The sequence below is a fragment of the Polyodon spathula genome, chromosome 4 (genome assembly GCF_017654505.1).
Source record: "Polyodon spathula isolate WHYD16114869_AA chromosome 4, ASM1765450v1, whole genome shotgun sequence".
Lineage (NCBI taxonomy): Eukaryota > Metazoa > Chordata > Actinopteri > Acipenseriformes > Polyodontidae > Polyodon > Polyodon spathula.
In genome coordinates, this window is record NC_054537.1 from 66945769 (window position 1) to 66972035 (window position 26267).

The 26267-nt window shown below is 37.6% G+C and overlaps 1 protein-coding gene across 1 annotated transcript; it reads left to right on the plus strand.

Annotated features, from left to right (window-relative positions):
- Positions 1 to 836: 836 nt before the first annotated feature.
- LOC121313964 (sodium-dependent neutral amino acid transporter B(0)AT1-like) lies at positions 837 to 24988 on the plus strand. Its single transcript, XM_041246736.1, has 15 exons — positions 837 to 1035; positions 6338 to 6478; positions 6692 to 6829; positions 7496 to 7677; positions 8417 to 8527; positions 8651 to 8763; positions 14993 to 15121; positions 16209 to 16365; positions 17240 to 17444; positions 17556 to 17715; positions 19064 to 19226; positions 20018 to 20153; positions 24536 to 24641; positions 24847 to 24936; positions 24979 to 24988. Exons 1-15 carry the CDS (start codon positions 837 to 839, stop codon positions 24986 to 24988), a joined length of 2040 nt encoding a protein of 679 aa, XP_041102670.1.
- The last annotated feature ends 1279 nt before the right edge of the window (positions 24989 to 26267 follow it).

Here is a 26267-nt window from a genome sequence, read left to right on the forward strand (position 1 = left end):
TTGAGCAGTCATGATGTGCTCAACTACAGCGTGTTAGTAACTCAGACAATCCTTATTACATGGATTATATAGATATTACTTCGAAAGATTTTATATAGGGGAGGAGTGTGAGGCAAGATTAGTGGTACCATTCCCAGATGAATTACAATTATTTCTAGGGGTTTAACGATACACTAGGGTCACAGTGCCATCTATATCCTATATGTTATGGTCCTGATAGCCTACCTTGTAAAAAGAATAGTAAGATTATTAATGTTGTACTTTTGAATGAATCACGACAGACACAAAGGATACATATGATACACACTGCAGTATGATATATTCTGACATATTGTTAATTATTTCCCTCAACAGGCATTGAGGCCACAAAAACTATCCCATCCCTGTATGCCTGGGTGGCACTCTAACATGAGCTCCCTTGGTCTGGCATCACTGCCAACTGTGACGTTAAACTGTCTCAGCAAGTTTCACCTGGGTTGCCCCTCTGCTGATGAATGTGCAAGAACATAAATACTGCCCCGTCCACTATAACGGTTTATTATTATTTTCTTCTCGTCTGCAATTAGCACAGAGGGCTGCGATGTCGTTAGCCTGTCTAATCGTTTGATCTAAACGTTCTTCTGATTCTCATCCCTCCCCCAAATAACATATTAATTATTATCAAGAATGGACTCTGATTTTTGCTGATACTTCGATCTGTGTTCGGTGCACTTTCAGGTTGAGTGCTAAAGGTTCACTATAAATATTACCTGGCAGCTTCAGACACATCCACTTGGAAGAGGCCCCTGCACACTTTGCCTTGACTTCTCTGTTATCTCCACTTCTGAATCTCAGTCATGAAGTTCAAGCTGCCAAACCCAGGCTTGGAGGACAGGATACCTTCCCATGAGGGACTGGAAATTCTAGAGAAGGAAGAAGCGGATGACAGACCTAAATGGGACAACAAGACTCAATATATGTTAACTTGTGTCGGCTTCTGTGTGGGATTGGGAAACGTATGGCGCTTCCCTTACCTTTGTCAAAAATATGGAGGAGGTATGTGCCACAACCATAGCACTTTATAAGGCAAAAAAAAAATACCGATTTACACTACTATAATTGTTTTTTATTTTTTATTTTTATTTTGTTTAAATTTCAAGAACAACTACATTTTGGGCTTCTTGCTCAAATATATATATATATAGTCTTTTGCATAAGGTCATCTGATTCAAAGGGGGTCTGAACTAAAACATGTTTGAGAGCCCTGCTTTGCACCTGTTGTAGTTTACTATATGATAATGATAGAATATAACAGGTTTAAATAATTGCATATTACTGAAGGCAAAGTGGGTAGGGAAAATAAAGCTATATAACACTATTAATATGCTATTCGCATGGGAAGTCTTACTATCAATTTAACTATCTTTAGAAAATATATACAAGTACACATATATTAAATGCTATTTAAGAGCTGAGATGCTTTTTAGTGTTGGGCAAAACTGCTGAATTTAGGCAGCACACCACTGTTAACATATTGGTTTAATGTCTCCAATGAAAAACACTGTTAGTGATTGAATTCCATTGACCACCCTATTTTAGTGATATCTATTTAAAACAAAAGCCAAGGCATTATACAGAAATTCATCAGGCCAAAAACAAATTTAATAATACACATTATGTAATTTGAAAGCTTGAAAATTATACTAACCGGGTCATGGTATACATTTATCACTTCCATGATAATGTTTGAATCTGGTCCTAGCCCCATCTTTATGACAGCAATAAAAAACAAGATACTTTGGAAGAAATATGTTGTTAAATAAAAAAAAAAACTTTATGTATTTAGAGGTCGGTTAAAGCAAAGTGGGATTAGTTTAGTTTAGTTTATTCACTTGGTGCCCACAGGGCCAGCACAGGTACACGATTATTAGCCATAAGTGTATCAATCAAGTTCCTCAAGTGTTTCTAGCAATAATATTAATATATATATATATATATATATTATAGATTAGTATATATAATATATATATAATCTACGATAACTAATATTGTTTTCTGTTGCTATTAACATTGGACGCTGACTATATATTGGATTAAAATTTGTGATCGTTAATTTTTGGGCATTAGTTGCTAATCGGTAGATCCATCCCTGCACATTTTTAATAAAGGTAACACTCTTATGGCGGACCTGCATAATAATACTTAAAAAAATCAATAGAATTTAAAATAACATAAGCCCAATGGGAATTTGGTTGTTTTAAAAATATTTTTATTTCAGCAAATGTAACACATTTTCACAGAACAAGTCAATCCATGAGTGATTTTAATAGCAAAATATAATGCACAAGAACTGAGAATGTTTTTTTTCTGTCTTTGATGCAAACATACTGTATATAACACTTATGGCTCCTTATGAACGACCTTTATTTTATTTATTATTTACATTATATTTAGGAATTCCGGGTTTTCGGCATAAAAAAACCCAATATTGACGTTGTCTCAGATTTTATATTTCCTTGTACGTTCTTTGCACCCTTCAGTTACCGCTTAAATACGTGTGTAAAGGAAATAGTAATTAGGGTTACTATATGCAATATAAGACAAGGCTCCATGACCACAATATTTCAGCCTAGCTGTAAGATTCATGTTATTTAAATTTAAAGAAAATAATTTCCTTTGGAAAGAAATGTATGACACTGCTTACTGGTTTTAGATAACCAAAAAAAAAAAAAAAAAAAAACAAGCAGTGCCATGTGTCCCATTTGAGCAATGCCACTACAAGGAAACAGAGACTCTGACTGTTTCTATATAACCTGAACTACTTGTATAAAACAAAACAGACTGCACAAGGAGGGGAGGTCCTGGAAAAACAATGTAATTTTCTTTAAATCACCTGACCTTGCTTCCTCCTGTCAACTATTTTTTTTTTAAATGGAAATGACTGGTAATTAAGTTTAAAAGGCATAATGAATCTAAAATTGTGGGATATGAAGATTTTATCCAGGACGCCGCTCCTATAATGCCATCATAGGAAAACATAAAACACCATGAATGAAATTCACTCTTCATTTATTGTGGTGTACTATTTTGCAGTCATTAAACAACAGGCCATCAACAGCTGTTAAACATCTCGAGTAGATGAACCTCCTACTTTCTCTCTTCCCAGTTGGTTCTCATGGATATGGTTGAGTGGGTCTTGTTTTGCATGAGGGGTTGTGAAGCAGTCTTAGCTAATCTTTTGCCATATAACTACATCAATAATGAGCTTGTAAACAGGCTTTATGAGCAGCACATTGTTGCATTTTATTGAGTATACCACAGAAGACCATTTTCTGAGATTCATCACCTTAAAGTGCATTATTTAATTGTCACAGTGAATAATGTAGGGGCTGCATCTTTACTCTGGAGTGTGGCCAGAGTGATATTCAAGCATTGCCTTTTTCTTGTAATAAAAAAAAAAAAAATTATGCAGTGTGTAATAAAATAGCACTTTACTACACTGTTTGCTACAGTAGCTTTTGCATATTTATTGCAATTTTTTGTGTGCAATATTTACAACATCTATCAACGTTTTAGTGCCATGTTCCAGGTGCTGTCATGTTCAGAGATAAAATACGCCCTTATTGTCGAACACTATTTCCATTAGGGAGTCCATAAAGACTTTGTTATACAATCAACACACAGAATGCTGGTGCCTGCATAAAAGAGCTTTTTTTGGTTTGCCTTAGAGGGCTATTCATTTAAATGACTTAGCTGAGACCGATATAAATGGACTGATACCAGTGACATTATTGTTTCCCCTGGAAATTGTGGATATATATTTATTCTCCTGTTATATACAGAATAATTAATGTCATGAGTACCTTTCATTGCACTGTGAGGACACTGCACACAATGAATCAAGATAATACGGACATGTCTTATCTTTTGTTTAAATGCTATATTGGGGATAGTAAGGATGTCAGGGTGGACTTTCAACTTCTGCTCATAGCACTCATATTATTCTTATCATTTATTGAATGATTAAATAAATAAAGCTAGTTACTGTGGGCATGCACTGGTTGCCATGTTTGATAGATAACTACATTTTATTTTGCATGTTATTAGTGAAACACTGCAGCATGTAATGTAGACATTAATGCCACATAGACATTACAAGTTATTGCCACACTAATGTAATGGTATATCATTTGTTTGATATATTTTTGGTCAACATTGGGATAGCAAATAATTTGAATTAATGCTGTACAAAACTGCTCCACAGATAACTTTTATTTGTTGTGAATCTGGTGCTCTTAATATATGAAGTCCTGGAAGCACACTCCAATGCTCAACTGACCACCGCCTGCCATTCATTACATATGCTACTGATTGCTGTAGTGCCCTAGCACTGTGCTTGGCTTCATTCAGATTTGATCCTGCCTGGTATGGAGGCAAGAGTGCTTTGATGATCCCCATGACCATTTTATGATACTTAGAGCCAGTGCTCCAGATAAGTTGTGTACCTGCCGTTTTTACACATTAAAAAAATCCAAAATATGCATTATTTAAATTTAATGCATACAAATATGCATAGCAATCTTGTCTGCCTCCTCTCCCACCTCCCTTAAAACTTACATTAAAAACTACATCTCCCAGAATACAATGTCTTCAGTTACTAGGAAACTATAACCCAAGAAACATCGTACAATCTGCAGCTAATCACAGTAAGTATAAGAAAAATTTGAAGCTACAGGTTGAAGGCAGCGTAAACACCCCAGTCCAGCTACAAATCCAACTGGAACCACTGTCAGGCAATCGCTAAAAAAAAGATGACTATAATATTAAGCTGTTTTATTACTTCTTTATTTTATTTATCAGTATGGCTTTATGTTGAAATTTTAACATGGTCACTGGGTTTAATGTTTAAATAAGTTTAATGTTAAAATAAGTAACGTAATTCATTTGCAGTCAGTGTGATACCTTGAAAAAATGTACCGAGCTGATAAAAACACCTGCGTGGTTGTACAGTAGTTCAAAGTAACATTGCCGTTAAAATGGAAGGCTCTTTTTTTAATACTTACCCCATTACTATTAAAGATTGTACAGTATTTATCGGGAATACTCATGACTTCAAGATAATGTTGCATACCCCCTGAAAATACATTTTCCTCTCTCTGTTAAGAGAGCAAGTTACTTGCAGACACAAAACCTTATCTGGAGTGCCCCCTAGAGCTTTATTTACCTTCTAGGCTTTTTATGAAACAGTCCAACCATATTCAAAAGATAGATGCTGCATATGTTTTACTAAAACACACACACAGATTATAGATATATATATATATAGATATAATATATATATATATATAATATATATATATATAATATATATATATATTCACCATTTGATCCTGCCTGGTAATGGAGGCAAGAGTGTGGTATATATATAATATATATATATATATATATATATATAATATATATATATATATATATATCTATAATGACCTTTTGGAAAACCTTTATGTAGTACTGTGACAAGGTAGCTGAGTGGATGCAGGTGCAGGGGAAACAGAAGGAGGTTTAATCCAGTTGGAAAAGAAATGTTTTTATTGCTTTGTATCTAGGTCTGGCGACCGAAACAATAATAACAAATAATACTGGGTTTTGCAGACCCAAGCAATAACAGTAACCCGACAATGTACCCGCCCCACAATTACACACACATGTTCACATGTCCTGGATGAGTGCAGTGGTGCTATTGGTGGATAATACAGATTAAAGCTGTGACTTTTGCAGTGCTATTCCAGCTTCAGTGCTGGCCCTCAACGACAGCTCTGGAATTGTGTTAGCTGTCTAATGTGGAGTAACAAAAAAGACGATTACACACAGATAAACAAACAAAAACACTCCTGAACGCAGCTTTCTTGTAACAGGTGTCTCTCAGTATCTTGCTTAGGTCTAAATAAACATATAAACCAAAGCGAAGGAACAGATTATAATTCTCCTCCCCTTTTATTTATTTAATTTTTATTTATTTATTTTATTTTTTTAATTTAGTAGTCGCCAATTATTACTTTTTATTATTTTCTCCCCTGTCAGACTAGCCAGTCCAAATAATTCTGTTCTTGCTACTTGGTGCCTTCACAGGTCGGGTGGGAAATTTATAACCAACAATCACTGTATTTCTGTCACAAGTACTCATCTCCGCAACTATAAAATGTATCCAGCACCAAACTTCAGTAATGCTCATTAGTTGACTTTCTCTGTCCCAGTCTAGTTTCAGGATAAATACTTAAACTTACATGGAATTTCAAAAGAATGGGATGGCCAGACTGAGAAATAAAACATAATTCTACTGTCTTTCTTTTCATTTCAGGAGCCTTTATGATTCCTTTTCTCATTTTGCTTGTCGTGCAAGGCATCCCATTGCTGCATATGGAGTTTGCAATTGGCCAACGTCTGAGGAAAGGCAGTGTGGGGGTCTGGACTGCAATTCACCCTTACCTGGGGGGAGTAGGTAAGTCTGTTGCTTCAATGTTAGCAAGGATGTCACTGGGTTTGATGGTCATGGCCTTCATCACTGGTTGACATTGAGATGGAAGTCTGCATTTAGGATGGATAGAATGCTGATAGAGAGATGTTAGTCATCAAATACAATAAAGTAAAAAGGGAGTAACACACATCATCCATTCAAAGGCCTTCTAACAATGAAATATCTATTTTTCTGTAGGTATAGCATCAATGTGTGTCTCCTTCCTGGTGGGTTTGTACTACAATACCATCATTGCATGGGTGATGTGGTATTTCTTCAATTCCTTCCAAGACCCTCTTCCTTGGAGCCAGTGTCCAATCAATGGCAACAGAACAGGTATTTCTTACATTACATTATTACATTAGGTTATGCCAATGTGTAACCTGTCCACCTGCAACAGTGGATAAACATGATTCCGAGAGCTCTATCTGAGTTTTAAAAGTCACCTGAATATGATGACCAAAACTGAGACACAGTGATTCTAAACAACAACAAATGTATACACATACCTGTGCTTTCAAGTATAAATTAAACGTTAAGGGTCATTCAAAGCATTCACTCCAGTCTTTAAAAAATACCTATTGGCTGTAACTGGAGGTATCTTAAGAACTGTCAAGTTTTTTGTTTCTCAGTTGTATACATAACTGCTAAGTTTCCATCTTACAAAAAATAGGAGTTAAGACTAGAGGAGATGCTTCAAAAATATGACAATACAATGGTGTTGTAGTTATTTAACTACATGTTCAATTACAGGGTTATTTCTGTGCACAGATTACCAATGTAATAATACTAAAACAGTTATAATTACGTATAATTGTATTTAATATCTAAATGCAAAATATTTAAATAAATAAAAAGTATAACATTTAAAATGTAGTGCATCCCTTATAGATAAAACAAAATATGCTTTCCTTAGTGCAGTACTATAAATGCACCTTTGTTTCCTGAATAGGTAGAGTAATTACATTAGAGTACACTAACATCCGAATTGGTCCTGCTCAGGTTATGTTGAAGAGTGTGCCAAGAGCTCTCCTGTTGACTATTTCTGGTACAGAAGTACATTGAACTCCTCCACAAACATTGATGATTCTGGCAGTATTCAGTGGTGGCTGCTGCTCTGCCTTGTGTGCGCCTGGGCTGTCTTGTATGTGTGTTGTATTAGAGGCATTGAAACTACTGGAAAGGTATTTATTGTGCAGCTGTTTAGTTAACTTTAATGAAAGCTTGTCTTTAACATAAACAATGTTTTTGGACACTATTTCCTACAGACAAAGTTGCTTCAAATTACATTATTTTTTACTGTTACTTACCTCACTTACACAGTCAGGAGCTGCTCTTCAGTCCTAATTCCCTGCCATAGACATGTGTAATGAAGGATTGCTCAGCCAAAAGTGGCTTTACATTAGTAAGCGCTAGCATCATCTAGTGCACAGCAGCATATTGCAAGCAAAACTACAGGTAATTTGTTTTCAAAGTGGCAGATTACATGCTGAGCCTTCTTTACAGGTCTATGGCTGGTTTAGCCAGTTACATGTATATATGGCAGGCAACTAGAATACAGACTTATCAAAAAATATATAATGTGTTTGAGTAATTACAATTAGAGCCATTCAGAATAATTGAAAACATCATACATCATTAGAAGCTATTTACTCTTTAAGTGAAATGTTGGATATTTACATAATCTTTTTGACCCCTCTGTCCCACCAAATGAGATCATTTATGACACTATATGGGTCAGCTACTGTAATAGTAATTCACACCTTTGGCTTGCCTGAATCCACAGTGTCTCTACTTGTTGCCCAAGTTATAGCAATACAGTATTCGATGGAACAGGGCACAAGGTTACCTTTTATTCAAGAATGGAAAAGAAAAACAGCGGTTCAGTATTACCTTATTAATAAAGTCTTTTTTTTTTTTTAGGCTGTGTATGTAACGTCTACCCTTCCTTACGTTGTGCTCACAATATTTTTGATACGAGGTTTAACCCTAAAAGGGTCTGTTAATGGAATTGTTTTTCTGTTCACACCAAATGTAAGTATTGTACTATGTTTCTACATCATCTTATGCATGTATGTGTGTTATTATAAATCTCATTATTATTTATTCAAAATGTAAAAAAATAGTACATTTTTTAAATGTATTAATTTGTGTTAGATTGCAGAACTGGCAAACCCAGACACGTGGTTAAATGCAGGTGCTCAGGTGTTCTATTCTTTCTCCCTGGCGTTTGGGGGCCTCATATCCTTCTCCAGCTACAACTCGGTCCAGTGAGTAGTGACTGCTACTAGTGATCAAACTGCATAGGTTGGATTTTAATGTTGCAATGAACTAAACTGAACAGAAAATATATAAACGTGTGTCTCTATTTGTAATATTACATTCAGGATTAGTTTTTGATGGAATTCATTGCTTTGTGCATTTTGGAGACTACATTTTGTAGTATTGTTAGGCCAACAGTGTTAGTTTCTCAAAAAAAAAAAAAAAAGCAAAAGCAATGCAGCATAGATTGTTTAAACTATGATATTGTTAGGTTACTTACCGTAACCCTGTATCCATGAAAGAGAAGATGACCACCATAACATTATGTATGGGATATGGCTGCCTATTTGTAGGTATTTTCTGAGCTCTCTATATCAGAGCTGCCGATAGGCCCCTTCCTGGGCTGACGCCCTCGGTCCCGCCTACCAAGGGGTTAAAGCCGCCATTTCACGGAAGCCATTTCTCCTTTTGCACTGAAGCCATGAGGGCGACCGATGCAACCTCGCTGGTTGGTGGTCGTCTTCTCTTTCAGTAAACCAGGGTTGTGGTAAGTAACCTAACATTCCCTTTCAATTCGAAGATGACCACCAAAACATTGTATATGGGAAATGTACCCTTTTGTCTATTGAAGGCAAAGAAGGATCTACCACATTCAAGCGGTAGAACTTAGCGTAAGTATGTGGTGTGGCCCACCTAGCCGTCGTACATATATGGGACAGTGAGGCCCCTCTAAAGAGGGCCCAAGATGTAGCCAATTCTCTAGTGGAGTGAGCAGGTGGGGGTAAGCCAGCACTGTCATAAGCCACAAAGACTGTATCCACAATCCAGTGGGACAGTCGCTGTTTTGAGAGGGACTGTCCTAGAGTCTGTAAACCGTGATAAACAAAGAGCTGGTCAGAATGATGCAGAGCTCTTGTTCTGTCCACGTAACATCTCAGTTCAATCTCCTATCCTCCTCTGAAGAAAACAGAGGTGGATGGAAAGACTACAGTTTCACAGACTAATTCACATGGAAGGCTGTGATTACCTTGGGGAGGAAAGCACGGTTTGCACACAGTCACACCCTGTTGCCATTGTCCCAAATCCGCAGACAATGCCTGTAGCTCCGCTTTGCGTAGTGATAACCAAGAGAAAGGCTGACCTCATAGACAGATGCTTCAACTCTATGGAGTGTGTGGGCTCAAACTGGGCCTTCGTGAGAGCATCCAACACAACATCGTGGGAGGGCACAACTGCCGAGCGCCTTTAAGAAACCAGATAGCCAAAAAATGTGCACCCAAAGATACCGAATCTATGGGGGCATAGCATACAAAGATAGCAGCTAAATAAACCTTCAGTGTGGAAGGTGACCTACCAGCATCAAGCAGTTCTTGCAGAAACTGCATGATAACTGGCTGGGGCAAGAAACTGGGTCATGACTTCTAGTCAGACACCAATTCTGAAAATATTTCCACTTAAAGGCGTACAGCGACCTAGTGGAGTCTGCCCTAGAGCTCTGCAGAGTACTCACAACTGCGTCTGATAGCCCTAGGGCTGTCTCGTGGTCCCATTAAGGGGCCAGACCCATAATTGAAACCTGCCCGGTTCCGGATAGCTGAGATTGCCTCTACCCTGACTGAGGAGATCCAGGCAAAGCAGGATCTCCCAGGGCTGGCTATCACGTCTGCTGCGTTCACAGATTTTCACATACTCTTTTTTATTTACTCTGCACACACTCTCAACTTCAGGGGAGACGTTAGGAGGACAGAGATGATATAAACTCCTAGTGGTTTATGGTCGAGCACTGGACGAGCTTGTATGTATGTCCATATAACCCATATTTTTAATCAAGAAAAACACTAAAGACTCATTCATCTGAAGTTTTACGAATCAGAGCAATGCTCCTTTGCTTTACTAAAATGCTTTAATATTGGAAAGGTAGTTCGCGAATACCACCAAAATCCATAAACATGCAATAACAATTAGCGTTTCTAAGTTAGTTGCAAGTTCAGCATTAATACTTCAATTGGCATGATACATCTGCGTGCATCAGTGCAGCCACCGGGCCAGCTATACACACGCCAATGACCTAATACACTTATATGTATTTGTGCAGCCACCGGGCCAGCTATACACGCGGTCTAAAAAAGCACCCACTTCTATATTTTAGTTCATTCAATATAACACTCTCTCAAAAACTAAAACATAGTTTCAATACCTTATAGCAGTACAACCAATAAATGTGAGATATAATAATGTCGATAATATGCTTACCTCCTATTATAAGGAAAAATAGTGTGAACAAAGGAATCAGAATTGTCTTGTGGAGATCTGCAAATGATGGACCACGTCACTCTGCCAAGCTGAGTCTTGATTGTGGTACCTCATTGTAAAAGACATGAGGCTTTATAGGTTTTGGTCTCCATTGGAATACATGGAGAGACTTAAGTCCAATTATTAATTTGTTTAGACACTTCTTATTTTTCTTTGGCACGCAACAACCTACAATTTTAGGGCCATATGCCAATAACTTTCCAATATATGACACCTGCTCCAAACACTTAACCATGATCTCATCCGCTCATTTCTCGACCCCTCCTTTATCTAAAAAGTTAGGTGAAACACAGTTCACAAGATTCTTGCTATCCCTCTATTTTATATGTGTATACAAAAAGAATAATGATACTTTGAGTATATGAGTGTTGTTTAAAATATATACAACACTATTAGTTATGATTATACTGATTATATGTATTAATGTCTAAGTATATATTCCCTCATGCCATTCTATTCTTCAAATTCGTTTTCCTTCTCTCTTTACAGGAGTGTGCTTAACAGATATTATAGGGAACTTCCATCTTATGTTTTTCCAATATAGAGTTTCTCTTCATGGATAATCTATTTGTTTTTTTCTTAAGGGTAAGACTATAATGTCTCTGTCCTATGAGTTTCTTGACAGCATGAACTCAGCTGAACTACTGACGACCTCCTATTTTTTTCAGCAGCACACAAGCCAGCTAAAACCGGTTCACTAGTGGTACATCAATCTTCCTAATTTCCAGCGATGAGCAGTGTTCCCCCTTCTAGGGTGAGAAGATAAACTCCCTTGTTAAATTCTAACCTTGACGCTATAATCTTTTTGATAAAAGAATTCTCGCTCTGCGTGCCAACTATGACCCCCTTTACCAGGCATGTTTTTTTCTTAAAAACAGGCTCACAGAAAATTCAGGAAAAAAGTTCACATAAGGTTTACCTTTTTCAAAACCTATCCTCTACTTTAAAATTACTTTTTATTATTTGTTTAAGCTTCTTATTTTATATTTCAAACAACATCTCTTTATGTTGCATCATCTTTTAACTCAGAGTCAAACTAGACAGTTTATTCCCTATGGCACACGATTACTAACTATTTTAAATGTAAACTTATCTTGATGAGAAACAATTTCATGTATATTATTATAACAGGCAGTGTTAAGCATATGGTCTTACACACACAAATAGTTTTATAATAGAAGCAGGCATATTAAACCTTATTTCAACATTTAACAACATTTTCTTAGGCTAAAAAGGGTGCTGTAGAAAATTAGCCTTCAATTCTGGGAATCAAGCCCATCTTGATAAGAAACTGCCCAAAACTAGCCACTCGTATCAAACTATACCAGTTTCTACTGCATGATTTTATATAAAGAGAATACATAAGTTTCACAATTACTGATTAAAACAGCATTAAGCATTACTTTTGATTACACACTTACATAATTTTCCAAACTAAAGATTATACAAACACTATTTTTTCCAAACTAAAGATTATACAAACACTACAAAGGATTATAACACATATTATTGCATTAATACATTTCATTGTAAATCATCCAGTCCATGTCCAGGGTTTCAGCTCACTCCCAGCAGGATTCCACTTCGGTCTCAGGTTCAGCTTGGGTTGGCTCAGTGAACACGACAATAGGCTCTCGAATCCATCGCCTCGCATCACAGGTGTGAGTCGCCATGGCCTTGACTTTGTACCTACAAGACACTTGTACACGCTTAGCAGGGACACCTTCCTCACATTCTAATTTTCCCAGATGTGCCCATTTCACTAAGTGACCTTCCTTCACAACTCATGCATTCAATCCTCTTAATATCTTTTGTGTTTACATTTAAATGAGAGAAAGAAACTCCTACAGAATCATTGCATTCAAACAAGATTCTACAGTGTTTAGCCAAATGACTGCATGCCGGACAAAGTCTGGGCCCAGTCACTGATGACTTGCTTTGGCACATATTACATGCACAATTAACAAGAGGATTATGTTTTAATTTATGTGTCAGGGTTACTTCTGCACCATGTACAATAGTTCTGGATCTGTACACATTGTTACTATACATTTCTTTCTTCTCACACAAGGTCACTTTGTGAGGTATGCCTTCCATTCAGAATCCAATAGGGGGCCAAAACTCACTGTTATTCATATTTTCTGGTATCCAATTACTGTTCTGCCTCACATCGTCAGTTGGCAGACACAACACAACTGAATCTGAATCAGTTGATGAACCATGAGCCTTAGCTGCTGAGATTCTCCATACAAAAGGATTCACTGTTTTACTGACCAGCCTAGCTGATTCAACGTTACTTGCGACATGGCCTTGTGTGAGCTGGCATGGGGTCAAGAACCAGATTCTCCTGGGCCACCAAGGGGCCACTAGGAGAACTGTCACTTTCTTTAACCGGACCGTCTCCAAGAGGACTGGGAGCAAATCGGCGGGAACGCGTAAAGGAGCGACCTGGGCCACTCATGGGCTATGGAGTGGATGCCTACTGGACAGCCTAAGCGTTGTAGGGAATACCACAGGGGGCAATGTGTCATCTTCGCCGAGCGAAGAGATCGACTTGCACCTTCCCAATCCGTTCCCAAATGTGTGCCACCACAGGTGATCGCTACTCTGACGGATACACATCCTCCTTGGACAGGAGGTCCACTGCTCAGTTCGCCACTCCAGGAAGATGCGGGACACACAGGCTGAAGATGCAGCGGGAGAATCTGTGGACAGAGTACAATAAAAACAATAGGAGTGGGGAACACACTGCTGTTGTTGTTGGTTGTTCGATTTTTTTTTACCTAGCTTTAGCACAACACAGGCAAGTGGATGTTTAGTCAACAATAACAACCATATATATATATATATATATATATATATATATAATATATATATATATATATATATATATATATATGCCACACCGCAGCTAGTTTTTTAAATTATTATTCTGATTGTCTTTATAAAAAAGAAACTTACCAAGTTATTTGGCATAGTAAAATACAAAATACAAAATCATTCCATGAAAGGAAGTGTGTTTTGTTGGTTTTATTTTTGTGAGTTATGGTAATTTAAGTGATTTACAATAGTCTTTCTTCTTTTGAGCCTTTATTTGATAACTTGCATGATGTACTGTATATCGTGACATTAAGGTTAACACAGTATTTCTTTTTAACGGTTATCATACCGTGAAAATTTCATACCATCCTATCCCTAATGGCAAAGCCTAGCCCTGTTGGAGGATGTGCTCAAACACGTGTGAAGGCTGGAAAAAGACAACAACACTCACTCCTTTAAATCAATGCTGCACAGGCAGTGGACTCATGTACCACAGATAGGAATGCAGCTGAGGAATGCGCGTAGGTTGCTGAGGAAAGATAGAAAGAAAAAGGCTGAATCAGGAGTCACTGATTCCGTGAAAGCGGCAAGCCAGCTTTTAGCCTGAGGTACGGTAACAGCAGTAGACTCAAAGCTCTTTTTTACAATATGCTCAGATACCAACACAGAGGGTCTTACCTTACCATCTTGAGAGGAAAAAAGAGAAATGGCTTCCGTGAAATGACGGCTTTAATCCCTCAGTAGGTAGGACCGAGGATGTCATCCAGGAAGGGGCCTATCGGCAGCTCTGGTATAGAGATCTCAGTGAATACCTACCAATAGGCAGGCATATCCCATACGTAAATGTTTTGGTGGCCGTCTTTGAATTGAAAGGGAACTAAAAGACATAGAAAATGTGCAAATATAATACTGTATTTGCAATTACAATTGAAAATGATAATTGTCCTTTAAAAATATCGGTTATGTTGGTGTTTCCTGTGAAATGTTACAACAAAAATACCGTAGAATGTAGTAAATTCACACTTAGGAATTCTACTTTACTGTAAAATGAACCATGCTCACGGGACACTGAAGCTTAAATGTCTGTCTTTTTCTGTTTTCCAGCAACCACTGCGAGCAGGATGCTGTGACAATTTCTGTCATTAATGGTATTACCTCTGTTTATGCTGCCACAGTAATCTACTCCATCATCGGTTTCCGCGCAACGGAGAGATATGACGATTGCACGGATAGGTAATTAACTTTGACACTGGCAAATCAAAACATTTCCATTTTAATAAAACACTGTACCAATGATATTTGTATTATTTTTCGGGCAATTTGACCTGTCCCTAATTAAACTGATGGACGACAACACATCTTGATTGCTTTGTGAATAAAGCAAAGTTAGGTTAAGACTGCACTGGTGAAAGATTGGAGTCCAAGGTCATACCTCCCAACAATATTGATAACTAGGTAGCAGTGTCTGCTGAGGGGCACCAAGCTTGAAGCTGTCATATAGACAAAATCAGTGTATTTTGGCAGTATCTGGAAAAAAAAAATCTATATACTATGTTTTCTTATGCTGTGACCAACATCTTTTTCCAGAAAGATGCTGGCCACAGCACAGAAAACGTTAGGTTATTATCATAACCATGGTTCCCTGAAATAGAAATGTAACCATTACCAAATGGGTATTTACTTCCTAAAGACCCAAACCCTGTATACATTATATCAAAGCTGCTCTTTGAGTCTGACACAGTCGTGACCCCGCCCCCGAGGCAGAAAAGCACTGCAGTCACAGATCTCAGTGTAATTCTTCCTTCAAGTCTGTTGCGAATAATGGATGCAGCGACCTTGAAGGTTAATGGTTACATTTCCATTTCTGGGAATCAGGGTTTGATAATAACCTAATTTTCTCTTTCAAGTACGAAATATAACCATTACCCTATGGGTTAGTATACCCAAGCCGTCACAAGGGCATGATTGCAAATGCTAAACCGAGAGTCTGCCTTCTGTGTTACCATTAGGCACCAAGACAGTTACGCTGCAATTTTTCCAGGACCTTTTATTATCCAGTTTTGGTATGAAGTATTCAGGATTGGAGTCTTTAGGAGGTAAATACACATTCAGTAATGGTTACATTTCATACTTGAACAACATCTCTGGCATAGCCTTTTTTTTTTTATTATTCTGCATCTGGCACTGGGTGAAAAGCAGCTAGAGAATTTGGGATAATCCACCAGAATGGAAGTGTTGGGGATTCTGTAAAGTGTCAGACGGTTTAATATGCATGAGAAATGGAAGACTGATACAATTTCTTTTTTTTGTTTGTTTGTAGAAATATCCTGTCTCTTATGAATACTTTTGAACTATCTGAAAGAAATATCACTGGAGATAATTATGATGAGGTTCTTCAGAACCTGAACCTCACATACCCTGAGATCATTAAAAACCTTAATCTGGAAACCTGCAACCTGGATGCGTTCCTTAGTGAGGTGTGCCTGCTTTACATTCTGTCAGATAACAATTGTCTCTGTGTGGCACTGTGATTGAGTAACCAACTGGTCACACAGGCAGGCGGGTATCACAAGAAATAAGGAATGCAGCTCAGTACACTTTTATTCTTAGCTGAAAGAAAATAAATAAAGTGTGGTTTGGACTTCTTAAAGCCGATACAGGCATACATATAGATCTTCTCTCTGATTTTCAGCAGCTATTACTTTTATTAGCCACAAATATGCCTTTTCCACCTCAATACAGTAAAAACAGCATAGCTTTCCAAATGATTTCAGTAGCTGCAATGGGATTACTGTGGCTATGCATTGCAGTAACCACATCACTGGTTGCTATCACTGGAATTGGTTCTGCTAGGGCTTCTCGGTCCTGGGGACCACCTGTGTCTTCTATGTTTTCATTCAACTAAGCGCTCAATTACTTAACTATACCCTTAATTGAACTGATAATTTGCTTAATTAGACCTTTTTACTTGTTTTAAGTTCTTAAACAGTTGCAAATTTCAAGTCAGCTATAACACTGTATAAGTAACTTGAACTCTGTAAATGTTTAAGATCTGAAAACAATTAAAAAGGTCCAATTAAGCATTTTATTAGTTCAATTAAGGGTTTAGTTAAGTGATTGAGAGCTCAGCTGGAATGAAAACCAGAAGACATTTTGTGTTCTTAGGATCAGGTTTGTGAACCCCTGTGCTAGGGTTTCATGCACCATTGTAAATTAAATGTCTCAAAGACACTCTGACACATTTTGGTTAAGTTGACAGTTCTGCACAACATTTTCATCTGATAGCAGGGCTACATTGAGGGCAATTCCTGTACTGTATATTTGTGATTGTGAACTTTTGTTTCCCTGCAGGGTGTTGAAGGGACTGGATTGGCGTTCATTGTGTTCACAGAAGCTATTACCAAGATGCCAGTATCCCCCTTGTGGTCCATCCTGTTCTTCATCATGTTGTTCTGTCTGGGTTTGTCCTCCATGTTTGGTAATATAGAAGGGGTCTTGGTGCCTTTGCAAGATCTGAAGGTTTTCCCCAAATCATGGCCCAAGGAAGTCCTCACTGGTAACTATGTTCATTACTATGTTCAGTATTATTGTTATTTTTTGTTTACCAATTGCATTCCCAGTCGTTCATTGTAAAAAGAGATTGATTTCATTTTTTATTTTGTTTCAGGTATAATATGTTTGGTGTCATTTCTGATTGCCTTGATCTTTGTACAAGAATCTGGGAACTACTGGTTGGCACTGTTTGATGAATTTGCTGGTTCCATCCCGCTGTTGATTATTGGTTTTTGTGAAATGGTGGGTGTTGTCTACATTTATGGAATTGACAGGTAAGACAACACAGAACTAAACCAATGACAAATCAGTCTAGCTGGAAGAATGTAGTGTATTATACTCTATTGGCATACTGTGCCCATTGCAGAATTCAGCCCCAGTAGCCTGTTATTGTGAATATTATATATATGTTATATATGAATATATATATATATATATATATATATATATATATATATATATATATATATATATATATATATATAAAACAACTTAGAAACTTCAATATGTTCATTGGGTATTGCTATGCTTACACAGTTCAATTACTTGAAAGCATGTTCATTTCTTTTCTCAGAAACAAATCTGCATTACAAGTTTATAATTAAATGTTTTATTGAAGTATATTTACAATCCTAAACCCTTGTAGAATACTGTGGCCAAGTGGATTCCCATATTATATACTGCTTCCACCTAATTCCCCTGTAAATGTGATTCATGTGTCTCTGCACCACATAAAAGCACAGGAAAACAATATCAGTCTGGTGGATTTTCAATGTTCAGTACAGTGCTCCCTCGCTATAAGGCTCTCCGTTATAACACACCTCAGATATAACGCTCTTACAGCATGTCCCCCAATTCTCTATAATACTGATTCATGCAATATTTCTACAGTAAATACAGTACTGGTGTTATTCAAACTGTAAACAACGTCTCAATCTAACTGTTTCTGTCTCTCCCTTTTGATACAGTATCTGAACTGAAGAAAAGCTGCGCTGGCACTTTATAATACAGACATCTTACTCAGCATTCGTTTTATAACTAAATAAATATTAGGCCTATTACGTGGTTATCTTTCCTAGTGTATTTACTTTTTTTGCTGCAAGAGTAGCTGGGGCTTTCTCTGGCTTTCTCTCTTCAGCTTCACTTCAGCCCTGCTCCAGCAGCCAAACCTGGGGCGAACACATTCCCTCTTCCCCTCTCCTGACTCACTCTCCTCCTCACACTTGGTTTGCTTGTCTGTCACTTCGAACTGAACTCCCGACTGCGGTTTAGCCAGGCTATTTATAGTTTAAAAAGTGCTAATTAAAATGATCCACGAGTGGATTCATTTTAATATAGCGTGGATTACATGGTGCTTTATGCATGGTTAATTCATGGAAAGTTACATTTTTGCTTCACTATACATGCATTGTAGAGAGGGAGTTATTTTATTTTGTATTTTAGTCAATAACACGCGGCGCCTCCCACCGCCTCCCCGGTTTATAACACTCTTTGATTATAACGCTCATATTGTGTGTCCCCCGAGACCCGCATTATAACGAGGAAGCACTGTATTTCATTTTGAACAACCTTGCTGGATTAAGAACAGACCGACATTTTATCTGTGGTTTTACTGTACGACAGGTTTAATGACGACATTGAATTTATGATCGGACATAAACCCAACATCTTCTGGCAAGCCACGTGGAGAGTGATCAGCCCTCTTGTCATGCTCGTTATCTTACTGTTTTACTTTGTCACGAAAGTCAATAAAGAGCTCTACTACATTGCCTGGAACCCAGATTATGTAAGTAGATGCAGTTTTATGTACCTATATTTAGTACACATCAGTGCACTGAAGAAAGCACAAGCCAGAACAACATTTGTCTACTTGACTTAGTTTCTTATAGTTTGGCGGTTCATATGTTTGTAAGACATTTTTGGCACAGGAAAAAAAGGACTTTGGTTTTAGCCCAAGAAACCTACCCTTTTTGGTTTTCTTATTGCTCCTTTACCGTTTTTCACCTTAATAAAATCTGTTTTTAAATATTTCATATTCACATTTACAGATATTTTGCAAATAAAGTGATAATCGGCATTAGCCAATATTTACACTGTTTTTAATCCATTTTAAATTATTTCAGTGACAGGCACAAGCTCACACTGTCACCACAGTACCATATGCTTGTTTTCATGCAAAAAAACTACTCATTCTACATACTGATACTAGCTTTATAAAGTAAGTCTAAAATATAGCCTGACATCATAAACATGTATTTAATAAGAAATACATTGTTAAGTTTGTACAGTGGCTGGCTTATAATACTGATTTTTCTGTCAAAAGCCTTCTGATTGTTTCCACAAGCAACTGGGCTCTCTCATTGGCTCAGGTCTTGAGAATACTTTTTATTTCTGATACCCGCTCTCTAATGTTTCAAAGCGGGATCCCAAAACTTACTACAGGTACCACAATTTCTTAGTGATGACCACACACTAAAGCCATGTCTATTGCTAAATATAAGTAACGGTTCAGCTTGTGGGAAATTATTCTTGAGCTGAAAGAAAAGTGTTTAATTAGTGTTTCTTTTGCTGTAACAGGCTAATTTCCCCATCCTTGAAAGACTACCCTTCGCCAACTGGATCTATGCTATAATTTTTATCCTGGCTGGAGTGCCAAGTTTAGTCATTCCTGCCACCTTTCTCTTCAAATTCATCCGGAACCGATGTAAAAAGCAAGATGACCTCCAACCTCTCCAGACCGTCTCATCTGCTGTGTCAATGAATGGGCTATCGAACTGAAAATAGATACTTTTTTTATTCCACCCAACTAGACACAATTAAATGAAATGTGAGGCTAATTGGTCAAGGGATTTGTTGACTTTATTATAATGAAAGGAAATGTACTATACACAAGACTGGGACTGTTATGAGACCAAAGAATGAAGATATCAACACAGCAGCATGAACTGAAGACAAAAAAAAAAAACACAGCTTGACAAGGGGAGAGTGAAGGTGAAGAACTGGAAACACTTAATAGTTTATCTGTAGCTAATTACGGTGCAGTTGGAGAGAAGATGTTGCAGCTCTCATGAGGCATGTCTACAGCTTGTGACATTATTATTATTAGTATTTATGCAGTGCAATCAAGTGGATCCCCTCACATTTCTTTTGTTCTTAAACTCAATTTTATTTGCAGTGCGTTATATAATGAATTCTGTCATTGTTCCACGCTTAATTGATATCAAATAGTAAAATGGCTACTACTGCTTTTGGGGGATTCAAATTTCAATTATGTGAAACGTCTACGATTTTTGTTTAACCTCAATTGTATCAATGAATTGTCTGTTTAAAAAATTGCATCAGAAATGCGAACATCAATAATGCAAAGTTACTGCTGTAAAAAGGGACAATCCCAGTAACTGCAACATTTTGAGATTTTTAAAAATGTTTTATATATAGTAACATAAAGGGACATGGTTATAGCAGGTGCTATTTAAATAGTACTGTGTTTAAAGACCTGTACCTTTACATAAATACAATATTTGAAAGAATACATATATGTTACAGGCATATTGTGAAATCAGACATTTCATGAAATGGTTAAAATTTTCAGGCATTTCACGAAATTAGGCGAAGTTGGACATTATGTGAAAGGCCTCATCCCTGGTAATTTGATGTTAACTCAAACATTTTTGCTTCATTTTGTTGTATCTAGTATGGTTTTAAATTTGTTCCCACACCTTCCTGATCCCAAATTTAATTTTAAAATTGTGCTATGCATCCATGATCTCTATTTCCTAAAGTTAAAATATGTTTAAATCACAAAAATGCTTTGTATTGGTAATAAAAACCTTTCGAGAGAGGCTGCCTCACCAGTTCAAGTGAATTTAGGTCTAAGATATAACTAGTGTTACTGTAATGCATAAAATAACTTATTAAAACATTCTGTGCTAAAATATTTGGATTATTATGGTGTTCTTTTATTGAAGTTTACTGCAGTGTCTCTAAGTAAGTTCCTGTGCTCTTCATTGGTTTTAAGAGCAATTAATGCTATATATAATTTCTCATGCAAAAACAAACAAACAAAAAAACAAACAAACAAACATTAATACAAAATATGTATTTGCAGAGAGAGATGTCCCTTATGAACCTTCTGGTATAAGAGACACATTCTGTGAAGTTTGGGACTATAAAGTTCTGGCTGCCCATGGTGCCAGTCACACCATGAGAGACGCATCTCTCATTATAATTAGGGGTTCAGATAACTGGTACGCAGGTATGCATGCGCATCAACAAAAAAACAAATGCAGATTTAAATATTGATTTTAACATACAAGTGCGTACCGTCACCACATTTTTAACAGGAAGGCATTTTTCATTAGGCAGTGAGGGTGCTCACGCTTACAAGGTCAAGCGCTCCTGATTTTCTATTGAGCCTCAAAGTCTCTGGGGCCAGCTAGCGATCTCCAGGTAACTGAGCTTTTTATCACCGACTATAATTAAATACCAGTCCCCATATTTCAAAGTTGGAGGGTTCCAATTCAATAAAAAATCCATCCCTGCTAGCGCTATCATTAGTTGCTTCAAGGTTTTATAAAAGAAAAAAAAAAGAATAGCGATAGGTGGAATCACTACAGTTCATAATCATAATATCAATCAGGTTCTTTTAATTGACACTTGAAACAACTAATGATAGCAGAGATCTTGAATTAGCTGCCCATTCGGAAAAGAGGAATGTAGTTATGGGGAGTGGCATTGTGGAAGCTTACTGACCCTTCGTTTCCCAAGCACGGATGAGAGGAGATGTCGATGTTTGAGAGCCATTACGTTTAAACGTGAATTTAAAAAATACATTTACTGAAGCATTTTACTTAAAATATATATATTTTTTTCAACAGAGAATGCATGATGATTTTTTATACATTGTAATAACCAACAATCTGGACTCCAACTTAAACATTCATAAGCTATTGTTGTGGTCTGTCACACGCCATTAAGCAGTGCTGCTTGTGAGCGTGGGTTTTCACATGTCAATATTTTAATCAGCCTCACATATTTCTGCCCTGATGCATATTCATATGTGCAAGATGACCACTGAAACCTTTGACCCTAAACCCAGCATCCTTGACAGGGGTGAAGATCGTTTTGAAAGTTTAGCACCAGAGAACTTACTAGTAGTAAATTATTAAATACCTCACTAATCAAGCCCCCCTTACAACTTCTCGACACGAACCTTCTCTCCTGTGTATGTGGATGAGTGTGGGTGGGTCACTAGAGTAGTCCAGACCCAATGAGAAACTATAAACATCTATGGTTTAATGAATACAAAAATAAATAACAATAATATCAATAAATTAAACATGTCTTTATGGCACCAGAATTGAATGTAGCTTGTGCTATATCAGGTACCCAGGCTGAACACTGTTATATGAGGAGGAGGTTAAACGTCAGTCAAACTTGCAAAGAAAATGTACAAAATAAAATTTACTGGTTGCATAAGTCTTTTTGGATAGGTCTCTACTAGCTTTGCACAGTAGGATGGTAACATTTTTGCCCATTCTTCAAAGGAAAATTGCTCCAGTTCTGATAACTTTGTTGGGGATAATCATGAATTTTCGATTGGATTCAAGTCAGGACTTTGACTGGGCCACTCAAGAACATTTAATTATCTTCAACCACTCCAGTGTGGCTTTGGCTTTGTGCTTCGGGTCATTGTCCTGCTGAAATGTGAATTTCCTCCCCGGTTTCAGAGTCTTGGCTGGCTCAAATAAGTTTTCCTCAAGGATTCGTCTGTACTTTGCAACATCCATTATCCCCTCTATCTTGACAAGCTTCCCAGTCCCTGATGAAGAGAAGCATCCCCATAACATGATGCTGCCACCACCATGCTTGACAGTTGGGATGGTGTTGACTGGGTGATGTGCAGTGCTGGGCTTGCGCCAGATGTAACGCTTGGAATTAAGACCTAAAAGTTAAATATTTGTCTCGTCTGACCACAAAACCTTTTTCCACATATCTGCAGTATCATCTACATGAACTCTTAAGGTCGTTGTTGGCTTCAGAATGACATCCTGAACCAGTTTCCTGCTTGCTCAGTTTGGGAGGGCCACCTGTTCTGGGTAGTGACTGGGTGGTATGATACATCTTCCAGTTCTTAATGATGAACTTCACTGTGCTGAGAGGGATAATCAGCGCCTTTGAATTTTTCTTGTACCCTTCTCCTGCTCTGTGCCTCTCTACCACTTTATCCCTGACTTGTTTAGAAAGATCCTTGGTCTTCATTGTTGCTTTGTTGGATCTCTGTGTGAGTTTGCAGCTTGAAAGTCTTTATATACCTGAGGCAAATTATCTACAAGTTAAATCACTTTGAGTATACACAGACTGAAACCATTTCACTAATTTTGTGACCTTTCAAACAAATCATTGCACCTGAGCTGATTTAGGGCTGCAGTAGCAAAGGGGTTGAATACTTATGCAACTGAGATAAATCTGTTTTTCTTCGTAAATCTTTCTTATTTATATTCAGTATGCATTTTTTGACTTTATCAACATGGAGTAGTTTGTGTAGATTCTACATGTAAAGTCTAATTTGAAAGCGTCGTGGAGTATGCTCAGGTGCCAACAAAATGTGAAAACTTTGCAGGGGGGTGAATACTTCTACAAACCACTGTATGTGAACCCCTGATTATAATCTCACATTATAGTCATCTCTTATTATAAACCACAAGAAAAGCAGTAAACATTCTGAAAAGTTGACAATTTAATGGAAACTATGTGTGTTTGTGAAAGGTGGATCCACCCCTAATCACATACGCAATCAGACTGTTCCTATACAGAGCCCTTTGCCCATGCCTCCTTGTCATTTCTTTGTTTTGTTATCTGACTTCTCCAAACGATCCTTCCAGCATCATACCCATTATCAGACAAATGTCCCCAGCTCCAGGTTCCAGCAAGCATACTTCCACTAAGGCTTGCTTCTCGTCAGAAATCGGCTTAAAAATATTACATGCTTGAACAATTCTGTGCCTCTTAAAAGCTTTATTTATAAGGAACATTCCTTACAGCACTGGGCTTCCCGAGAAAATCTCATTGCGTTTCTTCTCAAATCTGATCCTTCCACTTCCAAACATGACCCCTCCCCTCGGTGCAGTCCAGACATCGATGCTCACCTATCCCCGTCCCCCCAGTCTCAGAACTCTGTGATCCTGTCCCTAACCCCTCAGTCACTACTAACACCATTTATCAATCCATCGCCGGCTCAGATCATCACCTTTCCTCTTTGGAGAATCACCACAATTCGTTTCCCCAGCCTCTGCTTAGTTTTCCTCCAGCTGCTATGCAATCCCTTATTCCAGCCCAGTTTCCTGTGTTTTCCTCCAGGCCCAGCGTATCTAACCATGTTCTCCATTCTTTTAACCTTTCCACAGCACTCTCTACTTCCGAGGCTACAAACACAGCTACTCCCGTGCCTCACCCTACACTCGTTTCCAGCAAACTCTGGGGCCAGATTCAGGAAGGTAAGCATATTAATTTAGTCCTTTTGCTCCTTTCTTCCTCAGATGTTTATGATAATATGATGATGTATCAGTCATCCTGAAATCCAAGGATGCCTGTCGAAAAAATTAACTTTCCCAGAGTTCGTCACAGCTTTCGGCATATTCACAGATATTCTCTGTGACCCATACCCCATGCACCGCCCATAACTGGACACCTACCTTAGCCTCCAGACAGATTTAGCCATGAGATATGAAAGCACAGCCTTTTATGACTATCACAAATCTTTTTGGGCTAAAGCAGCTGCAACTTTAGAACAATTTTATTTTAGGAATCACTGGGGTATTCTAGACAACAAATAATTTTGTCCCCACTGCGCAGGTCTAAAGGTATTTTCTGCACCATACCCCCCTTTCTTCATCATTCGACCTTATCAACCATTTTTCCCAAACCAAGACTGCATGCACAAAAGTATATATTTCTGTGCACTGGATATTATTATTGTTTATTTTTTAATTTTTTTTTTTTTTATCTCAGTATGATCTCTATAACATGTTTGACAAACAAAGCACAAAAGTCTACAACAGTTAGCCATTAATATATATTACAAGTTTACTGCATAACTTTACTCCATGAAAAGTGTGATGTGAATGTGCTGTTGCATACAGGGATATGTTTGCATTCAGCAGCTGCGTGACGTGTGAGTGTGTGCGCCACCAGTAATTAGGGAGTTGAGAGCTGCGACAGAGTTCATCAAAATTGTTCTTATTATTAAATACAACAGTTACATTAAATACCAGGTTTGTGTCTTTTATTTAAAGAACTGCACACATCCAAGGGATGTATTAAAATGGATGTGCGTGCAGGTGGATATAGGATTCGGATTCGGTTCACCGAATCCTAAGTATTCGGCCAAATCCGAACCCTGCTCAAAAAAGAAGTATTTGGGCTGAATCCAAAAATCAAATCATGGATTCGGTGCATCCCTATATATATATATATATATATATATATATATATAAATTGAACCCGGATAAAGGGTAACCCTCAGCCGTAGATTCTCTAAGGTTTCCTCCTGCCTCCCGTCGGTGCTGAGAGATTTCACCCTGCAAGGTGAGAGGGCGAAGAGGACCAACCAGACTTAAGTACAACAACCCATCTTGTTATCACTAATAATCTAATTGAGCAAGGTTATAGTAGCATAGTTATAGTAGCTGATATGACATGTAGGGCATAATATCACTTTTCAGTCACAAGCCCAAGGTGGCCTTGCCCCTTTTTGGGGGAAGGTGGCCCAGAGTGACAGTTGTCCTGCTCGCTGGCAATAGCTGTTATCAAAAAATAATTAGCATCT

Excerpts from the sequence above, each read along its gene's own strand:
- LOC121313964 (XM_041246736.1), top strand. The coding sequence starts at position 837 with ATGAAGTTCAAGCTGCCAAACCCAGGCTTGGAGGACAGGATACCTTCC. Across the intron at positions 1,036-6,337 it reads TTGTCAAAAATATGGAGGAG|GAGCCTTTATGATTCCTTTT; the intron begins GTATGTGCCACA and ends TTTTCATTTCAG. Across the intron at positions 17,716-19,063 it reads TACATTTATGGAATTGACAG|GTTTAATGACGACATTGAAT; the intron begins GTAAGACAACAC and ends ACTGTACGACAG.